General features: G+C 34.4%; 1 protein-coding gene across 1 annotated transcript; it reads left to right on the forward strand.

The window, feature by feature from the left end:
• Positions 1–1,558: 1,558 nt before the first annotated feature.
• On the forward strand, positions 1,559–12,311 carry LOC149168598 (uncharacterized). The gene is made up of 2 exons (XM_089426945.1): positions 1,559–1,747; positions 11,997–12,311. The coding sequence occupies exons 1-2, from the start codon at positions 1,619–1,621 to the stop codon at positions 12,192–12,194; spliced, it is 327 nt and encodes a 108-aa protein (XP_089283071.1). The 5' UTR covers positions 1,559–1,618; the 3' UTR covers positions 12,195–12,311.
• Positions 12,312–12,532: the final 221 nt, after the last annotated feature.

Raw genomic sequence — 12,532 nt, forward strand, 5'->3', positions numbered from 1 at the left:
TTCTTATAATGACCTTTGTTGTTGGGAAGGTGCCTTTCAAGTATTTTGTCTTTGCATATAGATACACATAAAGTATCATTATTTTAATCTAATGGACGTGGTTGTTAAAATCACCAATATTTAATTAAATATGCATTGTTATACCTTTGCTCAAGTCAACTTCAATTCAAATTCTAACACATGTGTGTATACCCTTCCTTGCTTAGTTTGTATATTGTTGTAAGTCCCCAATATATTTATGTTGGCTTTTGAAAGATCATCTCATCCCAAAATAAGTAGGGGGGATTCAATATTCAAATCCGGCAGAGTGGGGTTGAAGAAATGGATATTGAAGATGGATTCAGTTATAGAAACTATCTTTTGAAAAAAGGTTAGTTTTGCCCCAAAAAGAAAGTCCCTCCTTTGAGACCTTGCCACAACTTCCATAGTTGTGAAATTTTACAATAATAGAACCTCTAGAGTAGAGGTTTACCATATACTTAGAACTTAGATTGGAATTGATTTGATTCTTGAACTCTTTAGATGATGACTACAGATCATTAAATACATAGTTTGAAGCGTTTGCTTGTAGTTATTAATGAACTTGTTAACCATCCATAGATGAATACTTCCCTTGCACATGTGCTTGATTTTGTCAATAATGAAAGAATCCTACTATGTTTTTGGTATATTCGACAAGACTACATCTTTAAAATAAAGAAGATTCAATTCTTAATGCTTTGCAATCCTGTAAGAGGGAGGGACAATCGAAGTCACGCAGGAGGAGGTATTCCCTTTGTTTAGCGAAACTCTACAGAGATAAAGCACTAAATGCAAGATTAACCCCTTGTTTATGTGATAATTAGGGAATATATATCTATTCTCTCAAAGATTAGTCTTATATATTCAAAAAGAATTTCTCATTTATTCTAAATAACACTTAACACTGTTTATAGAATAATTTCTCACCATTACAATCACAATAATCATTTTTCAAGGCAAAAACTACATCAAAACTTTTTGAATATGCAAGTAGATAATCTCCACAAATGAAGATGAAAACATATTTTGAGCATGTTTAAAGTGGATTAAAATATAATAATAAAAGACACAACAAAAATCTTGATACAATAATAGCTCAAATAATTATCTTTAACAAAAATCTATTAAAAATTACTATAAAATTATAAAATGAAATTAACATTAATAAATAATCAATTAATTTATATAAAATCCCAATTTAATAATGAATAATTACTTTATTCTTTAAGTTCCACTTCAAAGAAAGCATTGACACATCAGCTAGAGAAGGGTGCATTATTGTTTTGGAGTAAGAGAAGGGTGCATTATTGTTTCGGAGTTCTATGTCGGTCGCATCAATATTTTATTTGATGTGCCCAATTATTTTTCCAAAGTAAAACTATTATTCAGCTTAAATAATAGAATGTATAATATTTCAAATTCTATAAAATGTATAATATTTCAAATTCTTTGAAAATCCGTTTTACTGAAACACAAATATATGGCCGTCGATAACATGATCGGACGGTAGATATTCTATCTCGCCTTTAAATTCAAATCCTCTTGGTAGTTTGGCGCCATTGCGCGTATCCCTCTCAACGAGCTCAGTAGCTCGCATATGAACAATCATGGTTTGCAATCGCATAAACATTGCCCCAGAATCGATCCACGAGCCACCAGATCTCTCTCTGCACGACTTCCAACAGTTCATCTGCGTTTCTTCGTGGTCAAAACGATTTCAGAAAAGGTATTTTTCTGCAAGAGAGTGCTTAAATTGCAAAGCGCCATTATTTTCTTGTCGCCGTCATGAATCCTCTACGCCTTGTCTTAATGAAATTATTTAGAGTTCTTGATTGGAAAAATTTGCCATATTTCAACTTTCTGGAAATATTTCATTAAATAAGCTACCGTATTATCTAAAATAAATCTGAAGAAAGAGGTCGTGCTCAAAACAATGTTTTAAGCAGCAAATTTCACAAGGGTTATTTCTGGTTCAGTTATTCTGAGCTTTCAATGGAAAATTTTGACTCTATTTTGGCTTACAGGCAAGATTTCATAAACTAACGCTCTCTATAAATGGACTAGACAAGGTTGTGCTCAAAATTTTGTTTAAAAATGGCAGAGTTTGGGAAGAAGTTCTTTAAGTTAATGGATCAACATTCAGATGCATTTTGAGTGGTTTGATTGAATGATTTCTGTCTCAGTTCCGCACATTTAAAAGTTTTGGAGAATGGGAATTGATAATTCTGGTATTTGATGGTGTTCTATTCAAATTACACAGAAGAAGATAGAAAGCTAGGGCTTTTAGAGGCTAAGCGTACACAATGGCAAATCTTTACAGGTTTTCGTGAGATTTTTCAGACAGGCAAATAGGATAGAAAATTAGGGATTTCACTAAGCCAAGAAAGCTAATGCTACATTCTTTACAAATTTACTTCAGAGTTTTGAGACTGAACATTTTTGATGTTCAAGTGGTTCGTAGATATCTTCATGCGGTTTCTATTTCCATGGAACCAAGAATTTGATACCTCAACATGAAATACTGCGCTCCGAAGGGTTTTCCCTTCCAGCTCATCTTTGTGTAATGGAATAGAATCGTTAATGCTCTTTAGTGTCTGGAGAAGTCAAAAATAATGGATCAGGAAGCAGGGGCTATTGGAACGGTTAGTAATTGAGGGAAACACTATCCTTCACAATATAACAACGTAGAGGAAAACTCATGGTACATTTTTGTAGTTTTGGTCAGATTAGGCCATCCAAGCACGCCGTTAGAGATTTCAGAGAGAAGCTCTTTGTTTTCTTTAGCACCAGCTGAAGGGGAGAACTTTTGCCACATTCCGGTGTCATCTCTGTTCATTATAGAAGGAGGTCTTGTAACCTGCTCCAAACTGCCAGTTTCTCTCTTTGAAAGTTTGTATTGAAAACCAGTGCTGGGTCGAAGGTTTACTCATATGAAGGATGCAGAAAATGAGAGTCCTTTAGTGAGTCCATGAAAAAGGCTTGGCGAAGATTTGGGGCAAAATGATACCTGCAGCAGAGCCAACAAAGTTCCAAAATTAGAGCCAACCTCACCAATTAAAATCTGCAAACAACCTGGAATCCTATCTTTAGGACGAGATTGTTTGAAGCACCCCGAAAACTCAAGTATGTTATTACTATGCTACCTTTCTATAGACTGGAATTATTTCTTTTATTGCTGCAATATCCGTGATATAGTCCTGGTTCAAGCAATTGAAAGATAGACCACAATTAGGAAATGCTACAACCACTTTGTATCTATTGGCATTGGATGGACTAAAATCTGGTCAAACTGTCAATATGTATTGGTCTAGAATCTGTGGTCTTCATCAGGAAAACCCTAAAACTTTGGTTTTCTATCAACAATAACTCCATTTCCTAGGCTCTGATTTGCACAATTTTTTTGAAGCTGGGTATTTTTCTAGAGGAACCCGGATCTACAATTGGTTTCTTCATATTTTAAAATTTTAGAATATGATTTGCTTTTTGCTGTCCTCTTTTTCCTTTGAAAATTTTATATAAAAAAATAAAAATTCTTCCACTTTGTACCTCGAAAAAGCTTTGATACCACTTCAAACTGAGCCAAAAAATCCAATAATCTGCTAACTCAGCTAATATTTTCCATTTTTTGGTGACATTTTGTTGATATATCAGGATATTTTCAAAATATCATGATATGTTCAAAATTTGTAAAATTCACAACTTTTTCTGCTGATAATATCCCTGAGCTGAGAGAATCATGATATTGACGATAGATAACCAATCTTTGCAACACTGTATTGGACAACATAGCATTAATTGAAGATTTTTGGTCTCATTTCGATGATTCTTTGAGCATCAATACATTCCTTTGCCTTTGGTACTTTTACATACATTTTTCCACAGCCACCACTTTTTCCCAAAAGTGAGTGTGGGGTAAGATGTTATTATTTTTGCCCATTAGTAATTACAGAATGGTTACATAACGGTAGTAGTTAATTATTATTAAACTAAGAGCGTGAATCCTTTGTTTATATTCGCATCTCCTTCCACCCTGGAAGGCACAGAAGGGCAAGTGTTATTATAAATTTTCTGCCACTTCTTTCTTGTTTGTGGATTGTTGGCTTGACATATTACAGGCTATTAATTCTCTCTTTTTGTTGTATTGGGCTTGTTTCCTTTTGTCTAACATTTCAACTGATAGACGATGGATGGTAGCCATGTGAAAAGTAGCTAAATTTTAGCAACAGATTCCTTTGAATTATGTATGTTGAAAATGGTTGTTATTGATGTCAAAGGCTATCCAAATGAAAGAGAGTTATATAGTCAAATAACATATTTTGAGACCTTTCCAACGATATATGACACACCTTCTTGAAATATTGTTTTTGGATTTTTGATGTCCCATTTAGGTATCCTATCTTTGAATGCATTTTTACTCCAATTATGGAACATGATATATATATATATGGTTGGAAAGCTTATTCCAAGATTTTTGCAACATTATATGGCACTCCCCCTAACTTCTTTTGGTTAAAGAGATGATTTTTTTCAATATTATAGTCTGCCAAGTTAGCCTAGCCAGTGGGCAAGTCGGCCTTGCTTTTGGTGGTCAAACACACTATATATAGGTGTTATGTGTAGGGACCTAGGACTTACTCGCTCAAGCCAATTCAGGTTTGTCTAAGCAAGCAAAGGAGTAATTCTAAGGTTCATACCTCATGAACCAAGTGAAGCATAGTTGGAGAGTTTTCTTGTGGGAAGGGTTTTTGGCACTCTTTGTGAAGGTTTTTGGTCCTAGTTAGAAGGTGAGTTGCAACGCTGTTCTAGAGGCCGAGTTTTAGCCCTGTTGAAGGCCGAACTTCAATGTTGTTGAGGCTGAGTTTCAGGTTTGTTCTGGTGGCCAAATTTCGATGTTTGAAGGTTGAGCTTAGGCCTAATTTGAACTTTGAAGGCCAAGTCTTGTAGTTTTGATGGGAAAATTCAGGGTTTGTTTGAGGGTTCAATATAGGGTTTATGTGTGGATGAAGTGCAGAAACCCAGGGAACTTACCCAATGGTGGGCATGCAGCCTTGTACTTATCTTCATGGCTTGTGGAACTTATTGGCAAGATACCTCTTCTTGATCCAACTGTCTGATGTGAATGCCATCCTTGAGAATAGGCAATGATATGGTAATGGAGGTGTAGTTTATATGGAAGTTTTCTTTCAAGATTCAAGGGACACATGACAAGAGTGCTCGTTCTTGTCCTATTTAGGTCAAGATAATACTATATAGAATGTTCAAGGTAAATTTTTACTGTGAGTAGGGGCAATATGGCAATATCCAGCTGCTTGAAATCTCGCTGACCCCAACAAATTGAGGTGACCAATATGCCAGCTGAAGAAATATACAACAACCCAAATGGTAACTTGCTGGTTGCATACGATCAGAGTCTCATTTCTGGCCCTAACTAAATCAAGGCAAAAGCTATGTAGCAAGCTTCCTTACTAGTCCCATGAGATTGAGGAACAAGATACATTCAAACAAACATTGTAGTAGTAAGGTTTCTTGAATATATCTCTGCCTACACATTCCTTTTGCAAGTGTGTAGTTGGTTATACCAGCTTATCATATAAGGGTCAAGGGAAAATTGCAGAATGTGCAACGTGCAGTATCTGGCTAGTTGCACCAATAAGAAAAACCATAACCAACAACATCATCTTCTTATCTATGAAAGTGAGATGGTTGGCAGGGGCAAGTTGAGAGTTGATGTAGCTTTAATCCTCAGCAAGAGAAAGAATAATTTTACTCCATTTGACATATCATGACCCCTCTTTGTTTTCCCAAGGCAATCTGGTTCATAATCCAATTAATTGCAAGCTTCACATGTTGGCTAAATAAAATGCTGTCATCTATGCATAGGTATATCCCTTGGCAATTGGCACTTGAGCTCTCATTTTACACAATTGATGCATGTATGTATGTATGATTGTATGCATGTGTGTATGGATTGTATGCATGTATGTATGCATAGTACATATCCATAGATACATGTATACAATCCATACATACATGTATACAATCCATACATACATACATACATACAATGTATGCATGTATGGATAAATTTTGTTTAAAAAATGGCAGAGTTTGGGAAGAAGTTCTTTAAGTTAATGGATCAGCATTCAGATGCATTTCGAGTGGTTTGATTGAATGATTTCTGTCTCAGTTCCGCACATTTAAAAGTTTTGGAGAATGGGAATTGATAATTCTGGTATTTGATGGTGTTCTATTCAAATTACACAGAAGAAGATAGAAAGCTAGGGCTTTTAGAGGCTAAGCGTACACAATGGCACAATCTTTACAGGTTTTCGTGAGATTTTTAAGACAGGCAAATAGGATAGAAAATTAGGGATTTCACTAAGCCAAGAAAGCTAATGCTACATTCTTTACAAATTTACTTCAGAGTTTTGAGACTGAACATTTTTGATGCTTTTAGACCCACTGCTTTATGTAATTGGATTTATAAGATAATGGCTAAGGTTTTGTCTGTGAGATTAAAATCACTACTTTCTAACTTCATCTAACCAGAACAGTTTGTCAAATCTATGACACAATTGTTTCAGCACAAGAGGGCCTCTACACTATTCAAGTCAACAAAGTTCCAGCAACGGTGATCTGTCCAGAAAAGCACTTTTGAATGTGTTTGTCCACTTTCCATAAGGACAAGAGTCCCAATCCCTATGGGTGGACTGTGGAGTTCTACCTGGGATTTGTTGAAGTGTTGGGAGACAACTTACTTCAGGTAGTGGAAGAAATGAGAAGCTTTAGTAAGGCTCCCTGGCTCCTTCATCTGGACCTCTATTGCACTCATTCCAAAGGTGGATCAACCTGAGTCTTTTTATGCTTTTAGACCCACTTCTTTGTCTAATTGTATTTATAAGATAATGGCTAAGGTTTTGGCTGTCAGATTGAAAGCACTACTTTGTAAGTTCATATAACAGAACCGCTTGGTTCTCTAGAGGATCGTCAGATCCATGAAGCAATTGTTTCAGCACAAGAGGGCCTCCATATTATTCAAGTCAAAAATGTTAAAATAATGGTGATCAAGTTGAACCTCTCCAAGGCTTATAAAGGGTGTCTTGGCTCTTTCTGATACTTCTTTTTATCCATATTAGTTTCAACTTACCACTGGTAAATTAGATTATGGGATGTGCAATTTAAGCTTCTTATGCATTTTTTATAAATGGTTCAGCCTCTAATTTCTTAAGACCCTCAAGAGGGTTAAAACTTAAAACAAGGTTGTACCTTGTCTCCTTATTTATTTCTTCTAGTTGTTGAAGGACTAAGTAGGTCCATCCTAGAAGCAAAAAAAAAAAAAAAACAAGATACATTCAAGGGATTAGCAGCGACTCTTGTAAAGAAGATCATGGCATTGCATAGAACCAATTATTCCCCTGTCCTTGCAACATATCCCTGTGGTTATCCTATTAAAAACCCAGGCCCTAGCAGCAGAAGAAGTGTGTGCCTCATTTAGGCCTTCCTCTCCCATTGGTCGCCCTAGATCCTCACCCCACTTGATTAGGACAAGCAATTCTTCCTCTTTAGATTTACTTTAGATAGAAAAGATACAGAGATAATACAAACAAGAATAGTATGATTAGTCTTCTTATTAGTTTAGTATCACTTGGAATAAAGAATAACTCCTTTGTTTATATTATCTAATCAGTAACTCGCAAAGGCATCAGAATAATAATTAGGAGTTATTGGTTTCTTTTTGTAGTATATGTGGTTGCAGTAATCTATTACAAGTAGGGAAATCTTGGACAAAGAAAGTATGTTTTGGATTACATACAGTTTAGTCTTGACTCCTGAAAAAAGATAGCGGAATGTCTTTGTTAGTAGGAGATTAGGAACTAACAATATGACCGAGACTTAAATTCCTTTTACTGTTTTACTCTTGAGGGATTAAGCTCCTTAGACTTCATAGGCAACAAGAACTACAAATTACATACATCGGAATCATCATCCTTCTTTTTATTATTGGTATTAATGGAATGCTTAAGACATGAGCTTTGAAAAGATGAACAATGCTTTATTTATATATGGGTCTTTGAGAAGAGGACGAGTTAATTTAAAAGGATATTAAAGTAAGTTGAAGAAACTCTTTAGAATACTTTATAGTAAAGATCCATTTATAGTTTATATAGATACAAGCAAATGGAAAACCACCTCACTATGACACCCTTCACCTTCGTTTTTAGAGGACTTTTATACCACTTTTTCTCACCCTGGAACCAGCAGCCCACAACAAAGAGGAGATATCAGATTCCAGATCCTTATGATATATATAGCATTGTCACATTCACCCCCAAGAAGCTACAAACAATAAAGTGAGAGTTATCTTTTAGTTTGTAGTATTATTAGCAGATCAGATCAGGTTGGTCACTAAACTCCTCTCTTCTTGTTTCTCCTCCAGAGCCTTGGTTTATATTTGGGTCTTGTTGTGAGAAACGTATGAAGGTGGAAGTATGAAGATCCTTGGATATTGCAGAAGTTGGATCTAGGATATGTTGGATTAGGATTTAGAAAGTACATAGAGAATAGAATAAGAATTAAGATTGTACAAATTAACATATAGAAAGTCGTGTCCTTTGATAACAAGGAGAAGGAACAGAGTCGTGTCTTTTGATAGTGCATGGGTATTGATAAAATGTGATGGAATGCATTTTTGATGAGATGCTTGACCATAAGATACTCAGAAACTTATGACTGTTTGGCTTGAACAAACGTTGGACTTGGAATTTGCTCAGAAATGAATTCACTGTATTATATATTTACACTTGTAGTTTTGTTGTAATAGCTACAGGCCTATGAGCTTAAACCCTGAACATACATATGCATTGATGTGTGAAATTAAGGTGAACAACCTGTATACCTTTCAATACCATGGCAGTGAACATAGCCCAAAACTTGTAATGACAACCTTGCTGAATTAGTTACAGGAAAGGTATGTGTCCTTCCAACTATACCTAAACATATATATGTGGCATGGGAGTGATGGGATATTTTTCTTTGGCTACCTTAGTTTCTGTATGTTAAGTGATCTGGACTCTGGAGTATTAAGACTCCTCCAATCATTATTTAAATCATGGAGGTGATGTCAAGTAGATCTGAGTGAGATTCTCTAAATTGGATCTGCTCATCTAGCTGACTGTTCTATTAATTATTCTTGAACACCTGAGGATGTGCATTCTAATTGATAGAAATAATACCTTGTCAATTTTGAAAGATAGTCTCCCAGCCAGGCCTGCTTCTACTTTGGTTTTGGGTGAGGATATAGGTAACCTACCGGTGCCAAGAGGGCTGAAATCAGGAAAAGTGACAATACATCTTACCTGGATTATCATATTGATATTTACTGTGACTAGATTGATTCATTATCCTTTTGGCTGTACTTACCCATGGGTTTTATTTTGCTCTTATTACATTCCTGAAAGATTTGCGGAAGATCTCAAAGCGCTCTTCTTTGTTTAATCCGTCTGTAATGATTGTTTTCCAAAATATGCTTGCAAAAATATGCTTGAGCTATTTTGACATATTTAATGTTAATTTTAAGATATAGGAATGGTATTGGGTTTTTCCCTCATGGTACAGAAATGGAAAGAAGATGAAGTGGACAACAATAATTAGAATTATTCTTAGAAATTAGTTAATGGTTGGTATTGAAATAAAAATAGTTATTGTTTTAAAAAATGTGATTTTATAATAAATTAATAACAATGAAATAATAACTCTCTTGTTTATATTCATCATGTAGGCTATTCAATTCCATATCATTCCATTATTATTTACAACTCATTTAATTGTCAATCTCATGCTATGATATTGGCTTTATCCCCAATCCAACATGTACTGCAGATTTACCTTGATCTTCACTTGTGTTATTGTATGTTTTTGCAATTTCTTGGAAAGCTTTAATGCATTTGGTCTTTTATCGACTCCTTTGTAATGGTGAGATTGTACTGTGTAATAACTGTTCTCCTGTAGCTTTCGTATTTTGGATATGGGGCATTATATCTCGAGAAACACAGATAGACTGGCACTCTCTTTATTTTCCTGTAAATAAAACAGAGAGTTACTTTTAAACGCATTTTATTTATATTGGATATATTTTTTAATTCCATTGATTTGTTTGTATCATCATTGGTTGAAGATCAACGAAAGTAATGTGGTGTCCGTGGCAGAAGATGAGCTAATGCGCATTCTCATATTGATGCGAAACTTTGTGCCTGGATATAAGCAAATTGTTGAGGGTGATTGGAAAGTGGCAGCAATTTCTTACAGGTCATATGATCTAGAAGGGAAAACTATTGGTTCTATTGATGCATGGCGTATTGGCAAAGAGCTACTTAAGCGTTTGAAGGTATTCATTCTTAGGATCTAGTACTACTTCATGATGTTGCAAACTTCTTTTCAAAAATCAGTGCTCCATAATTCTTACGCATGCATGCTGTTTGTTTCAAAATTTCAATCTAATAATAATAAACATTACATGATGTTGAATTGAATTGCGTTCCTTTGTACAGCCCTTCAATTGTAAGCTTCTTTACCATGACCGTCTTTCTATTGGACCCGAATTGGAAAAGGAAACTGGAGCAACATTGGAGACAAATCTTGACGAAATGCTACCTAAATGTGATGTACTTGTCATTAATATGCCTCTTTCTGACAAAACTAGGTGCGCCTTATCACAATTTCATAAATAATCTCTCCCATTATTCACTCAAACATCAATAGCACCTATATATTTTGTACAACTTGTGAACAAAAACCTAATTATTGTTTCTCTTGCCCTTTCCTTTTGGTTACAGTAGGGGAATGTTTAACAAGGAAGGTGTTCTCTACCAAGCCTAGCTTTTCTCTCAGAATCTTAACATCCCCTTTGCAAAGGGTTTCATTAGAATGACAACAACCCGCATTTAAAGCATTTCTCCACCCATCCTAATTAGAAATACAATTTTGGGTTCTCTACTAATTTTCTCCACACCCATTTAATCTAACAATGGACATAGAGGATGTATATTTATACTTGTGTGTTGGAAATACCATTTTATACTTTAATGTTTATTATTTTTGTTTTATTATTATTACTTGAATTTCTTCTTAACAAGTGGTTGTGTTTCTTTTGGTTTTATTGAAAGTATGGGCTCCAATGTTGGCTCTCTTATTATGGAGTATAATTCATCTTTGAGAATTTTTCAATTATTAAAGTAGGTTAGTGAATTGCTTAAAATATTAAATTTATTTCAAAAAGTTTTTGTTACTTTATAGGTTAGACACTGGCTTGAAATATTAAACTTATTTCAAAATGTTTTTGTTACTTTATAGATAAGGCGTAGATTTCTTGGCTCTATGATGAAAATAATGAAGGGAAAATACATGTTAATATGTTACTTGTGCTCTTTGACTGAAAAATACACGGTGAGAGAAAAATGTATATTATGATAATTGAGGAATGTTTTTCACTTGTCGAACTTATAGTATTGAATTTAACACACTAACACTTTACAACAATGAACTAACAATATTCATGATGAAAATAGCAATATGGAAGATTTATCTGCATAATGAAAAAGGCAATATGGAAGATTCCGATCACGTTCCAAGGCATTTCTTAAAATGTGGATGTGACAAAAGGTTGTTGTGGAAGTTGTTGTTTGTATATGGAAAATTTCTTGATCATTGTGTATAATCCTAATGTTGATAGATATGTCTACTAAATGCTTCCAGTTAATGGGGCATTGATTTGAGCATTCAATATATTTTTATTCTTTATCAAAGTATTCTTTTGTTGTATTTGTATTTTTCAATTTATGCCTTACGGTGTTTCCTTTGCAACATCTGGTGCAAATGCTAGTATATCTTACCTCATTTTATGGTTAACATTGTATAACAAAAACATGCGTTGTGTTATGTAATTAATACTAACATGTAATATTGATTTTTTTTGTCAGAATGCTATAGGTAATGATTGCCAAGACGATGATCCAAATTATGTTCAACATATATCAGGAGATGATGAGGATGAGGATGAGGATGATGGTGGTGAAGGAGGAGATGATGATGATAGTTGCGGTGTTGGTGATGATGTGGATCAGAGTAATGAGGATGGTCAAGATGATCATGAGGATGATCTTGGTGGTGGTAGCTAGGCATGCACATGCATTGTTTTTTATGAAGAAATTATTGTGTAGAATGACATTGTTATGTTTAGATGGGTGTTGTGAATTTACCCTATATCAATGAGACATTTTGATTTTGTAATCATACGATGCGTTTGATTTATGTATGTTGTTAATTTATCGTAGAATAACGTTATTCACGAAATATTTTGATTTGTTAATCATATTTGAATTTTACTTGTTTTGATTAAAAATAACACTGATTTTATTAGTATTATGTTGCTATTTTATACATGTTTTGAAAATTGTTAATGACACATTGTTATTTTTTTGGATGGATGTTGTCAATTTCTATTAAATTTCTTTAC

This window comes from Pinus tabuliformis, chromosome 4_2, assembly GCF_031772625.1.
Source record: "Pinus tabuliformis cultivar Carrire ecotype Pingquan chromosome 4_2, CPIR1, whole genome shotgun sequence".
Taxonomy (NCBI): Eukaryota; Viridiplantae; Streptophyta; class Pinopsida; order Pinales; family Pinaceae; genus Pinus; species Pinus tabuliformis.

Bases quoted from the DNA above. Each gene is read 5' to 3' on its own strand.
- LOC149168598 (XM_089426945.1), top strand. From the start codon at position 1,619: ATGAACAATCATGGTTTGCAATCGCATAAACATTGCCCCAGAATCGAT. The intron at 1,748-11,996 runs GTATTTTTCTGC...TTTTTTTGTCAG, and splicing joins TCAAAACGATTTCAGAAAAG to AATGCTATAGGTAATGATTG.